Here is a 14,647-nt window from a genome sequence, read left to right as displayed (position 1 = left end):
TCCCAAGAACACCATCCCTACAGTGAAGCATGGGGGTGGTAGCATCATGCCTTGGGGGTGTTTTTCTGTTCATGGGACAGGACGACTGTACTGTATTAAGGAGAGGATGACTGCAGCCATGTATTGTGAGATTTTGGCCAAAAACCTCCTTCCCTCAGTCAGATCATTGAAGATGAGTCGTGGCTGGATCTTCCAACATGACAATGACCCAAAGCACACAGCCAGGAAAACCAAGTGGCTTCGTAAGAACCATATCAAGGTTCTGGAGTGGCTTAGCCAGTCTCCAGACCTAAATCCAATTGAAAATCTTTGGAGGGAGCTGAAAGTCTGTGTTACTCAGCGACAGCCCAGAAAGCTGAGTGATCTAGAGAAGATCTGTGTGGAGGAGTGGGCCAAAATCCCTCCTGCAGTCTGTGCAAACCTGCTGAATAACTACAGGAAACCTTTGACCTCTGTAATTGCAAACAAAGGCTACTCTACCAAATATTAATGTTGGTGTTCAAATACTTATTTTCAGCTTTATCACACAAATAAATTGTTAAAAAATCATAGATTGTGATTTCTGGATTTTTCTTTTTAGGTTATCTCTCATACAGTAGACATGCACCTACCGTGAAAATTTCAGACCTCTCCATGATTTCTAAGTGGGAGAACTTGCAAAATAGCAGGGTGTTCAAATACTTATTTTATTCACTGTATATATATGTATATATATATATATATATTTGGGAGTTGGTAGAGCAGGAACTGGGTCAAAAGAACCGGATCCCTTGATAAGAGCCGGCTGTAATTTGCAATGAAAAGATGATAAGGTTATACATCTATATTGTTTCACTAACTTGCAGGCATGTGAAATGTTGGTGAAAATGCCGAAATGTTTGTGTCTTTGGTGTCAAAAATCACTTCCGCGTTTAATGAAATATCCCAAAAAATACGATCTATACAAAATGTGTTGATCGCTCGCCTCAGCCGCAGGTACTCGCTGTTCCTCTTGCCTAAACGCCGCACTGAATAGCAGGACAGGAGACAACAGGGACGTCGAAACAAGCTCGCGTGTTAGCATCATCCAGCAAGCTTTCTTGTTGTCGCCTGTGTACGTTCTCCAAGCCACAACTTTGACGGCTGTCCACTTTGCTGCTTATCATATTTGGATGATTACAATCTGAAACAGCTGTAGTTCTAGAGCATTTATTAGGACAGCGAGAAAGTATATTTTTGACTTGACGGATTGTAAACCGAGGTCACAACAACGGAAGTATGAGGGGGCGTGGCTACAGGATAGAGTTGCCAAATAGGAAAGATTTTCTGAGTTCCTTACATTCATGTTATAGAATTTTATATGGTCATTAAAAACTACAAATTCTGTAGTACATTAGACAAAACGGGTAAGTGTCAAAAAGACTGCCAAAAGAGTTTGGTAGACAAAAATAAATCTAAAGGTCAAATATAGTGTAGACATGCAACCAATTGCATTTGAAATGTTGTCTTCATCTTTAAAATGTTATCCCGGGGCTTGCTGGCAGCACTTGGTGCCGATCAAAATGTTCCCTTTTTTTATTTTTTCTCTTTTTTTTCCAACAGGGTGCTTACATGCCTTAACTTAACTGAAAGGGAGTTTGCTATATTGTGTGTGGGCAGCACCTGGTCCTGATGAGACACGTGCAGGCCTTCAACCACACTTTCCCTTCAGCGAGATATGCTGGGTCTTCAGCTTCTGTGCTCTTCTCTGTATACATTAAGATAGACATAAGAAAGCACAGGTGCAATCTGATTCAACTTTAAAAGGATGGCTACCCAAGGCTGTGTTGTCCTCTAGCAGCTGCACACACATCTTTCCCAGGTTGAACCAGTTCCAGGGGTTAAAGGGCAACAAGCTGCACAGGTCCTGCAGAGACAACATCCTGGGACCGATGGCACCAAAATGTTGGTAGACGCTGACCTTTGGGGCAATGTAGAAGATCTTAAACGTCAGTTTGAGCCAGCAGGTGTGAAGTAGTCAGTGGTTTACCTTAAGCAGCAGCAGGCTGGTCAAGTGACAAGTGTTTGATGCTTCTTTGCTCTGAACAAAGAAAACAACCACCCAATAGATACTGTATTCATGCTGTTTCACTCTCCTGCAAAGTAGGTGTTGGTTCTATGACATTAAAAGCAGTGAAGTGTGTGCAATCATGAGGACGTACCAGAATGTCAACTAAGTCCATCGCTCTGTCTCTATGACCAAGCTTGGTGCAACATCGAACCATTCCCTCCAATATATCTCTCTTAATAGACAGATTGTTGTTGCCGATCCAATCTAGACAACTGCTGTACGCATCCAGGCCTGTCTGTTACACACACGCACACACACAATATGTGCCATTATAGGAAATTGAATGCTATTTGTAGTGAGAAAAGACATGTTCAGTAATGTGCCAATTAGTGTCACAAGTTTAATCAATAAATGAATGTCAATACAATATGTAAAGATATCAAAAATAACTATACATTTTAAGTAAAAAATGTTGACAAAAATGCACAATTTCACACAAATTGTGAATATGGATTAAGCAGTGTAGAAAAGGAATGGTGTTGAAATATTTATCAATAAACAAATATGAGTTGGAAAAACAAATGATACAAATAAGAGCCATACATTGTCAATATATCAATTTATATTTCTTAAAGACGCTGTTTTTTGGAATTTTGCCTATCATTCACAACCATTATGAAAGACATGACAACGGATGAATTTTTTTAATGCATTCTAATTTGTAAATAAACGTAAATAAAAGTCTGCTCACAGTGGAGTCAATGGGAGGTTCTCAATTTCACTCATAAAATTGAATGAATAACCATTCAAAAACCACCAGCAATACTCCATTTACATTTCTTGATTTGAATATCAACCAAGTATTAGTGATATTGTTATTATAAGTGCTAACGCAGACAAACTATTTGTAGCGATGCTGCGATCACTTCCGTGTGTCCCTATGTTTACATCATCGAGTGATCAGCTGCTTCCTTGCTTCTCTGCTCTCTGTAAGTTTATTCTAGATCATAAATCATGCTATTAACCGGGACAGAAGAAATTTGAGTAGACATTCTGGTAAGTTGGTACACTTTAACAGCTATTTAGGACCCAATAATGGCACAAACACAAAAAGACGTTTGCTCACACCCTTCCGCCTCACCCGTTTTCTTTGTGAGGATTATGGTCAATCTTCCATCTAAATGAGAATATATGAACATCTCAGCCGTCTGCATCCTAAGGACAGCAGACATTGTACAATAAGTGATGATTTTGATCTCATAAAGTCTGCAATGAGTAATATAATCAGAATAAAGAAAAAATAAAAAAGCAAAGTTCATGATGCGTTTTGGAAATTAATGCACCTCGTATGATTCAATGTTAAAAATGTTCCTGTTCTTAAAAGTCCAACTTCAATGGAAGTGTTTGGATGTTTTTAAATGGCTTTTTAGGCAGAACTGCGCAGCTACCATAGGCTCCAATGTAAGCAAACGTTAGATCTCATTTATTTGATATTTACAATGCAAAAAAAATTACGAATAACATCCATCGTCAAATCTCTCGTAATGATTGTAAACGATAATCGGAATATCTCTCATAATGATTGTAAAAAGTGTCGTTCCCCTTTAGGAGTCAACTCCATCTATCCGTGCTGGACAAGTTTGCCTTCCAGATAGGTATCAATCCAACGTTGTTTTAAAAAAGTATTTCAATTTATCAATACTACAAAAAGAAAAACATTGGATTTAAGTTGGCAGACTTTATATGAAGTTTAGCTATTTTAATAACGAGGATGTTGAATGTTATTCAAGTCTGTCTGCTTGTCTGTGGCGTGATCGCCATTAGTCGTCAACACAAGAATGGCGGATAGCTACAACGGTCGAGAAAGGTCACAACAAATGCAAACACAAGACTATTATTAAGCCACAACACAACTGTCAGCTACAGCACGATTACAAAAGCCATGACAAATACAAACACCACAACACAATAACATAAAGCCACAACACAACTTTAGGACACAAAGTACACGACAGACAAATCAAAAGTAACAGCGGACTTTATGGCGACAGACCAACTGTGTAGTGAACATAGTATATTGTTATTATTGAAATAGTTACTTATTACAGGAAAAAGTGGCCAGACTTTTCCTACTCCCTTCATTACACAATGTTCAACTTTCCTCCTCAGGAAGTTGGTGAGTCGTCGAAACTTATCCGCTGTCATTTCCGTAGCGTCTTTATATTGATGTGTTTTGGCTTATAGTAGTTGTGTTGTGGCGATTGTATTTGTTCTTACTAGGGCTGGCCGATATATCAATATAAATGATATATCCTGGGTTTGTCTCTGTGCGATATAGAAAATGACTATCGTGATATTCGAGTATACGTTCTCATGCAGTTGCTTTTAGCCGCGGGCATTAGATTACAGGCTCTCCTCGCTCTTTGCTGTCTCTCCTTCTCACAGACAAGCGCACCTTCTTACATACGTCACATACTGTCACGTCATACGTCACGTACGTATACGCCCTCGCGGAGCAGAGAGGTAGCAGCATGGGTAACGTTAGCTGTGATACTAGCAAAGCCATGCGAGTGGTAATACGAGAGAAAGAAGGTGCGAATAAAGGAATAATTAATTCCTAAGAAAAACAGCAGGGGGTCCATCGTCTGGCGTTGCTACAAAAGATAACATCACTGCTAATGTGTAGCATCATTTGACAAGTCACCTGCCAGAGAATGAAGAGTGCATACTCCGCATGTCAACATCTCCGTTCGGTGCCACACGCCCACACCATCACAATGCCGAGGCAAACATTTCCAGATCAACAACGTATGAAAAAAATAGTCAACAACAGAATTTAATAACGTCCATAGTAACCTACCACATAGCGAAGGACGAATACTATTTGATTTCCTATTATGCAGCTCATTTTTATTTGACACTTAAAATGTCTCTGACAACCGTGCACTCTGAATGAAAGTTTAAAATGAGCATATATTAATGCAGTATGAACAAGTATGTTTTAATGTAGACACATAGAATCATCATACTGCTGTGATTATATGTATCAAGTGTTAATTCAAGGCCAAGGCAAAATATCGATATAAATATTGTGTATCGGCAAAATATCGATATACATATTGTGTATCGCGATATGGCCTAAAAATATCGAGATGTTAAAAAAAGGCTATATCGCCCAGCCCTAGTTGTTACTTTTCTCTGCTGTCGTAGCTGGTCAATCCACTGCTTATTTAACCTGAAGAGATTTGGTTGCACTTTATTTTTTATATTAATATAGTATTTTTATTTTTTACTTTAATTTATTGTGTAGTTCCATTATTTCTATGTCAAAAACTAAAGTAAAAATAGCATGTAAACCAATTCTTATTTCAACCTGAAGAGATGTTGGCTGCACTTTAGCAGGTAAATCTACTTTTAAAATGTTGGTTACAGTACTTTTCTTGAAAATTATGAATATTGAAAATGACAGAAAAAAAGGTTTCCTCTTGTTAATTTAACCTTAAGTGTTCGTTGCATTTTTTTTTTTTTTAAATGCACAGCCATTGGCCATTAATTGTTGTTTACTTGCATGATTATATCCATAATTCATTTATATCGAATTCCCTTACAAAAATTAACAGAAATATACATAACATTGCTTCATACTTGCCAACCTTGAGACCTCCGAATTCGGGAGGTGGGGGAGCGAGGTCGGGGGTGGGTCGGGGGGCGTGGTTATTTACAGCTGTTGTGTGTGCAGTTGTGCACTGCACTTTCTAAAGTAGATGTTATTGTCACATATGCATGATTGATTGATTGAAACTTTTATTAGTAGATTGCCAGTACAGTACATATTCCGTACAATTGACCACTAAATGGTAACACTGCAATGAGTTTTTCAACTTGTTTAAGTTGAGGTACAAATATATACTATCAGCATAATACAGTCATCACACAAGTTAATCATCATAGTATATACATTGAATTATTTACTATCTGGTGGTTGGGATAAGGAGGGTTTGGTTGATATCAGTACTTCAGTAATCAACAATTGCATCAACAGCGAAATGGACATTGAAACAGTGTAGGTGTGACTTAGTAGGATATGTAATGCGAGCAGAGAACATAATAAGTTCAGATAGCATAAAAACAAGTATATACATTAGAAATACATTCGATTATTTACATTAGGTTATTTACAATCCGGGGAGATGGGATGTGAATGTAGGAGGATAAAGGGTTGTAGTTGGCTGGAGATGTGCTGGTGCATGTACAGTAGATGGCAGTATTGTCCTGTTTAAGAGTGTCACATGCTGTTTACGGCAGACAAACTGCCTTACGGTAGAGTGGTAGACGTAAACGGGACTGCTGTTGTTGTGTGTTGTTACTGCGCTGAGAGGACGTTTATGGAACTGCCTAACAATAAACCCACATAAGAAACCAAGAACTCGCCTTCGATCATTCTACAGCATGGGTGTCAAACTCTGGCCCGCGGGCCAAATTTGGCCCGCCTTACAATTTCATTTGGCCCTTGAGGCAAAATCAAGTTAACGTTAGAGCTGGCCCGTCGGTACTATAAAAGCACTGCCTTTAGCGTTGTCTACAATATGTTGTCACGTCCACTTTTACTCCATACAAACAGCATGCCGGCCAAGTCACATGATATATGCAACTTGTGCCTACACTTAAGTGAATACCAAGCATACTTGCTCAATAGCCATACAGGTCAGACTGAGGGTGGCCGTATAAACAACTTTAACACTGTTACAAATATGCGCCACACTGTGAACCCACACCATACAAGAATGACTAACACATTTCGGGAGAACATCCGCACCGTAACACAACATGAACAGAACAAATACCCAGAACCCCTTGCAGCACTGACTACCACAAAAACCCGCCCCACCCATCTCATTATTATTTTATTTTAAGATGTATTAGCCTGTGGAAAAATGTAATGTTGATGGTTACCTCAGAAGGCTGGAAATAGAAAATAGTCATTAAATGTTTTATTTAAATTGTATTTATTTGACCATTTATTTAAAATAGATAAAGTTAGCCACGGTTGTTTTATAGACAAAGCTACAGTATGCCAAACAGCCGGGTACGTTATGACGTGTCTACGTAAACACGAACCGGCGCCATATTGATGTTGGGTAAAATACTGCAGACAACAAAATATTGTGTCATGTTAAATAATAATTTGTCCAGAACCCTTATTTAGTAGCCTGACATAGTAGTAGGTAAGGTTTAAATTACAAGATAATTGAGATTTAAAACTGTACCTGGTAATTGCCTTGCCGCACAGCCAGGTCACCTCGAAATTTAAAAACTTTCTGCTTCTGCAGAGAATCATCTGTGTGGAGAGCAGCGCTCTCACAGAACCACTAAAATAGGACAGAGAAGACTTTAGCCGTTCGCGTCAACATCACATTTCACATTATTTCAGTTCTAGTTCCAAGCAGGGCGACACGGCGGAAGAACACAATCTCCGGCGCTTACCTTCGGCTCGCAGCGTTTAGCTTTATAAGACGACACGAACACGGAGCCTCGGTCTTTCTCTTCCGAAAACACGGAGTCGTCGAAGTTGCTTCCAAATATTTCCATGGTGGGTTATTATTATTTATTATACTGCTATAATTTGACTAGTAGTTTAAACATATGTAAATGCTTAACACGCGCCATGCGCATGGATTCCGCCTTTAACCCAAGTCCGCCGAAACACACGATCCACACTGACTTCTGTTCCGGGCAGAATAGTTCCGACCAATTAAGTAAATACATATATTGTACTTTTTCGTTACATTCCAAAACAGATTTTAAGTCAATCTAAATTTTTAAGTAAATAAATCGTAATATATATAAATGATATAAACTATATAATGTACACTTTATTATAATTGTAATAATAGTATAAATACTTATGAGTTGTAATGCAGTGACTCTGCCAAGGTAGCCTTTGTCACCGATTCTGTTCATAACTTTTATGGACAGAATTTTTAGGCGCAGTCAAGGGGTTGAGGGGTTCCGGTTTGGTGGCCGGGGGATTAAGTCTCTGCTTTTTGCAGATGATGTGGTCCTTATGGCTTCATCTGGCCAGGATCTCCAGCTTTCACTGGATCGGTTCGCAGCCGGGTGTTAAGCGACCAGAATGAGAATCAGCACCTCCAAATCCGAGTCCATGGTTCTCTCCTGGAAAAGGGTAGAGTGCCATCCCCGGGTTGGGGAGGAGACCCTGCCTCAAGTGGAGGAGTTCAAGTACAGTTCAATTTACACGTCAATCTATGTTGCCATCCTCACCTATGGTCATGAGCTTTGGGTCATGACCGAAAGGATAAGATCACGGGTACAAGCGGCCGAAATGAGTTTCCTCCGCCATGTGACTGGCTCTCCCTTAGAGATAGGGTGAGAAGCTCTGTCATCCGGGGGGAACTCAAAGTAAAGCCGCTGCTCCTCCACATCGAGAGGAGCCAGATGAGGTGGTTCGGGCATCTGGTCAGGATGCCACCCTAACGCCTTCCTAGGTAGGTGTTTAGGGCACGGGGAAGACACGTTGGGAAGACTATGTTTCCCGGCTGGCCTGGGAACGCCTCGGGATCCCCCTGGAAGAGCTAGACGAAGTGGCAGGGGAAAGGGAAGTCTGGGCTTCCCTGCTTAGGCTGCTGCCCCCGCGACCCAACCTCGGATAAGCGGAAGAAGATGGATGGATGGATGGATGGATGGACAGAGTTGTAATGGGCAACATGGTGTACTTTCTACCGATGAAAGCATCTTTTTTCATATAAATGGATTTCTAATGAAATAAGATTCCAACAAAATGCCAATATTGTTTCTCTCATCCAAAAGCATTGTTTGAATAGATAAATATAAGTGCTACTTTTTAAACACAAATGCTTTAAAGTACACATTGCTTTGCACTGGGGCCTGTCCAAAATTTCCTTTGAAAAAAGAGGTGTGAATAGTTAACCCAATTTTGGAATGATTTAAAGCTGTGGTCCCCAACCACCGGTCCAGGGACCGGTACCGGTCCGTGATGCATTTGCTACCAGACCGCAGAGAAATATTAAATAATTTCTAAACGACTGCATTTTCTCCGACTTAACTTTCACCTGTCCCACTAGACACCAATACGCTTGTTTAGATATGTACAATACAACTCCTCATAGGACCTTGCAATTTGTTATAACTTTGTGACATGATACAATGCACATTAATGAACATATTAAATATACATTTGACAGATTGTAGCCTAAGGCTAATTTCCATCTTCAGTCCCCATCGGTTGATGTAACCTGCTGAGGATCTCATTGCAATTCAGCGTTTTATTGATTTGTATTTTTCATGGACTTGTTTTTGCTGTATTTATCTGGCACAAGTTGAAAGCTGGTCCCTGAAAATAATGCCGAAATTAAACTGGTCTGTGGTGCAAATAAGGTTGGGGACCCCTGATTTTAAAGCAAATTGAATATGAATAATTACATGTCACAACTGTATTTGATTTAAATATAATACAGGCAAGCCAATAAAGTCAAGATTTATTAGTATTTTGAAGCAATTGCACCAGCCTTATGAACGCCACTGTAGCACCATTATGAACTTTAATTGAATTAATGTTGTAGAAATGTAGCTGTAGAGAGAAAACCCATCAGCTCTAATGATCGCAGTGAAGAAAGAAAGTGTTGCATTGAGAATAAAAAATCTCAGAAAAAGGGGGAAAAAAAGCAGATGACAGTAGTGACAACATGTATTTTGTCAAAATAAACATTCATAGATCACAGGTATAAAGAAAATGAGTGAAGCATTTAGATGACACAAGGTATGCATGTAAATAACACAACAGGTATACTGTTCAACATACTAACTACAGCAAGATTAAGTGGGATATATGATATGATACATGATGATAGATAACCGCACCCCATTGAGAAGACAAATTACTTCATAACAGCCATGGAAACAAGTCACCTGTTTCAAACACTCATGTACCTGTGTTATTGTAACAGTAGAATTTCTATCCTCACTGACACCATCTTTGTTTTTAGTTTTACAATTTCCTTCAACAAAGTTCATGTATTTTTAAAGTGAGTTGTGGTCCGTTGCAGCCCAAAGTACCCAAAAGCAACTCCAGCAATACAGGTTGAACCTAAAACAGATTGAGTTTCACTTTCACCTTGTGTGCAGTGCAAACAAAGTATTCTTTGAGACTTTTTCCTTGGTAAAAACATAGCAAACCTCTACAAGCAGGCGGACAGTAGTAAAATACTTTCAGAGTAGGCTTTCAGCTAATCTCTGGACTAAAAGTGAGCAGAATGTGCAGCAGTACAAAACATAGATGGAACAGTTCAAAGGTAACTGACAGGGCTGAAACAATTCATGGTCGCTGTCAAAATGGTGACTGACTTTTTTCTAACTTTTACTTGCTTAGCCACCGTGTCAAGTAAACCAAGCCAGCCAAACGTATGTACAAAATGAGAAGTTGTTTGACGTACTTATTGCATGCAGTATTCGACAAAAAAAATGTATTAACTGTAGGTACACATGTATATAAGCTATAACATCTTGTTCTTTTTCATGCCCAGGCACTTACAGTTCACATTACAACAAATAATGTGTTTCCGCTTTCATTCGGTTGCAATCAGCAAGCCAGGCAGGCTGAAAATGCTTTGAGATTGCCAAAAAGGTGCTACCATAGCATGAACGACAAGTACAAGGTGGCAAAAATACAATAACTAAAAATCCTAACACAGAGGTTTTGAAACCCGAAGTTTACAATGTTAACTTCATGACAGGCATTTGTAGTGTCGGCAGAAAGCAGAGCTTGGTCATGCATCACCAATTGGTTTGAACAAGGCTACTACACCGTTAGTGGTTTGTGTTGTTAAGATGGTGCAATTGTCCTGGAACAAGTCCACAAGCCATGGAGGCACGTATAGGTACAGTATTTATCTGCAAAGGGTTTCAGGTCTATGGTCTTAGCCATGGTTGAAAGGATGGCAGTTGGTAGTCCTGTGTTGTCCTTTGAGCATTTCATTTTAGAAAGCAAAGGTCTGTGAATGCAAAGTCAATGTCCTTATGGTATCATCGGTCCACAACAAGCAGGACACTGCTCGTGTCCACATGATTTTCTTGGAGGGATAAGAGTCAAAGGACATATGAAAGTGGACACCATTTCCATGATTTATAAAAACCTTTACCAACCACATTTTTTCTTACTAAAAGGTATTTCAAATGCGGCTCAAACTGTGCAATAAAGCAAAAAAAAAAGTGGCAGTTGATTCCACCGAGCTATATAAACATTCGACTTTCAAAAAAACATAATTTACATATTATTAGAAAAGTGGATACACTGGTAAGAGTCCTCCCTTAGGGGAAACATTTTCATGACTTTTATTTTAAAGGCAAAATACTGGTTTAGCATGAAAGAAAACATTGACTCTCAGAGCCAATTCATGATACATCGAGAATAAGGTGCCAAATCAATAATTTAACCACTGTGGTAGACAAAGTGCATTTTAAACAAGTTGAGTTCAGGTGCTTCATCATTTGAAATGTTTAAAATACTGTTGACAGTCTTTCTAGACTTGGGGTCTCCAACTTTCATCAGTATTAGAGCTACTTTACAAATAGAAAGGAAAAATGAGTTATCTGTGTTTTATTTAAATGACTGACAACATTTTTAAATTGTATTTTTAAACAGTGATTGTATTTCTCTATACTATTTTCTCATTGAATATAATTGAACTGTTATAAAAAGTACTATAATTTGACTCTTTCTTTTTGACCTATCTTTTGGAGACCCCAGATCCAGACACATTTATCAGACCAGTAATTATGTTTGGTTATGATTGTTTTGAATGATGGAGGTGCAGTTAGTGCATGCTTGCTGCAAAACACTTTTTTGTTTTGTTTTAGGGCGGGCCAAGACTACCGCCTTGCAAGTCTGGAAACACATTCAAGTTTGGCACAGCTCAAACTGTTAGAACCTCCATAGAAAATAGGTAACAACAGCCTTGAGCTTGTTGTATCAAAAGGTGCAAAACACATCAATCGCAGTGCATATTAAACATACATTTTTCCATGATGTAGAATAGTAACCACCATCAAGGGAAGACTTAGAAAATACATCCTTCCACCAAAACATTGGTGTTCACTCAGTATTAGCGTACTTTGGCTCACGTTGCATTAAGCCTTTATCTCTGATGGATTACCATAACCTATGTAAACTCATCCATTCTCATTTACTGTAGGTGTGTGTCGCTTAAAAAGGTGAGAGAACCCTTCCACCAGGTGTGCTAAATGTGGTTTAACCTAAGGGCAACTTTAAGAGTGCCTTGTAAACACATTAAAAAGGAGTCACATTTCATTTTGTAGTGAAAAGGGGCCAACATTCATTTGCAATTGAAGTTGAAATTTGCGCTTGTGCTCGAAACACTTCTAAAGAAATGCAGCATTAAATTCAGTGAGGGACTTTACATCATAAAACCTAGTTGATGATTGTTTTTACATTTTAAATATTATTATTGTCTGCTTTTTTGGTGTACCAAAAAATACATTGCTTAAATATTGCCCACTGGGTGAGAGCTGAGATTGGGACATAAAGCATCATTCCCAAATATTTGGAACATAATCGATGTCACCATTGAGCATTTAGGTGAACACCATTATTGAATTGTAACATTCTTTAACGATTTAGTCCTCAGACACAGACAAGGACTTCCTCACACTGCGTGACGGCTCCCAAACCTCACTGTCATCTGTGTCTTCTTCATCATGCTCCTCGTCGTCATCTTCGTCGTCCTCTCCCATTTCAGCACCTAAGGACTCCTTGTTGGCACTCGATGCCTCTATCTGGATCTCGTCTGCGCCTTCTCCTCCGTCTGCCCTCCCCAAAGTCGGTTCCTGGAAGGGGTCTGCCCCCATATCCAGTCGTCTCTGGACCTCAGCGAACCATTCCCTCACCTTATTGGAGAAAGATAAAGACAATCTGTTTAACAATATACACCACAAATAATGATACTTGTAAAAGAATGATAGTTCACTTATTAGAGTGAATAGTGTTTACGAGGGACGAACAATATGAAAATTACATTTCACGCTTATTGTAACCAAAATTATCAATGTTTTCGCACGGTATTATTGAATGTGCTCAGAAAGTACTTATACATAATATTTTGATCAAGGGTTTTTTAATAAATTGTGGTGTCCTATTCTGTTCAGCATCCATTAAACACATCATTAACCAAGGACAAATTAATATCTTAGTTACTTAAGACAGGAATGTGTTAATATACGTTTTGATTGGGGTATGTTGTTTCTTAACTGAGAAAGACGTTAATGTTACTTGTATTCATGTTAGCATTTAAACTTGTGTGCTAGCACCAGTCCGTTTGCGAGTTTATCTTAATCAAATGCAGTTCACAATGACACGGTTTTCCGATCATTATCATTTAAAACAGTAATACTAACAGTCGTTGGTTTTATTATTAATACCGATTATCGTTACATCCCCAGTACGTACCATCTATTCATTGTCTAACTATAGGGGTAAGATAGAGCCTACCCCAGCTGACTGGGTAAGAGACAGGATGATGTCATAACTTCATAGCTAACGATATATTTTGTGTAATTTTGCTGTTTACTGTGTGGTAGCGATGCGCGGATAGGCAATTATATCATTCGCATCATCAAAATCGTCATCCACCCGAACCATCATTTTATCAGGACCGTACCCGCCCGCCAACCGCCCGCTGAATTACATCAGAGGTTGGCCACCTTTACCACTCAAATAGCTATTTAAACCTGTTTCACAGAGTAATGTAGTCAATTGGAGCCGCTAACGTTCTCGCGACTTATCAATAGCGTTCATCCTGATGACAAGAATATGGGCGTTCTGTGAAGCCATTTCCTTAGACACCTTCATCAACATGTACGAATCGATTGTTGGACCAGCAACATGTGTGCAGCTTCCGCAATCACACGTATGAGATTGAAAGGCATACTGGGTGATACAAAGTACACTAATGGTTGTGATATAAACAACTTTAACACTTACTAATATGCGCCACGCTATGAAGGCACACAATACAGGATTGACAAACACATTTCGGGAGAACATCCTCACAGTAACACAACATAAACGCAACACAACTAGTACCCATAATCCTTTGTATCCATGAAAAGCCCAGAATATATTTTACACCCCCGCGCCCCCAACCCCGCCCACCTTACCGCCGCACGGGGGGGGGGCGTATAAAATAGTCCGGAAGTTTCATGAATACAAAGGATTATGGGTATTTGTTGTTTTGCGTTTATGTTGTGTCACTGTGAGGATGTTCTCCCGAAATGTGTTTGCCGTTCTTAATTGGTGTGGCTTCAAAGCGTGGCGCATATTACTAACAGTGTTAAAATTGTTTATATCACAACCATTAGTGTACTCTGTGTCACCCAGTATGCCTTGCAGTCGTGTGCGTGTTGCCGCGGAAGCCACTCACAACATGATGCTGGACTGACAACCAGATCGTACATGTTGTAGAAGGTGACAAAGCCAAAGGCTTCATAGCACGCACTAATACTTATTATCTGGGTGACTGCCGGTAGTCATTTAAGAGAATAATAGCGTCTCCTATTGACTTCTTC

The 14,647-nt window shown here is 39.3% G+C and overlaps 1 protein-coding gene across 4 annotated transcripts in view; it reads right to left on the bottom strand.

Annotated features, from left to right (window-relative positions):
• The window catches only part of LOC133562293 (zinc fingers and homeoboxes protein 1-like), a 34,002-nt gene that overhangs the window by 4,878 nt on the left and 14,477 nt on the right, over positions 1 to 14,647 (bottom strand). For 3 of the 4 annotated variants that reach the window (XM_061916325.1, XM_061916327.1, XM_061916326.1), the window contains 5 exons: positions 12,755 to 12,970; positions 2,181 to 2,324; positions 2,009 to 2,059; positions 1,795 to 1,939; positions 1,642 to 1,726 (listed from right to left, as the gene is read on the bottom strand). In XM_061916325.1, the coding sequence (XP_061772309.1) occupies positions 1,642 to 1,726; positions 1,795 to 1,939; positions 2,009 to 2,059; positions 2,181 to 2,324; positions 12,755 to 12,970 (641 nt within the window). Of the gene's footprint in view, positions 1 to 1,641; positions 1,727 to 1,794; positions 1,940 to 2,008; positions 2,115 to 2,180; positions 2,325 to 12,754; positions 12,971 to 14,647 lie in introns of those variants that run through there. The other variant, XR_009808874.1, reaches the window with a different exon arrangement.

This window comes from Nerophis ophidion, linkage group LG11, assembly GCF_033978795.1.
Source record: "Nerophis ophidion isolate RoL-2023_Sa linkage group LG11, RoL_Noph_v1.0, whole genome shotgun sequence".
In the NCBI taxonomy this organism is placed as follows: Eukaryota; Metazoa; Chordata; class Actinopteri; order Syngnathiformes; family Syngnathidae; genus Nerophis; species Nerophis ophidion.
Note: the sequence above shows the minus strand (reverse complement) of the source record. Positions and strands in the feature narration are given on the sequence as shown.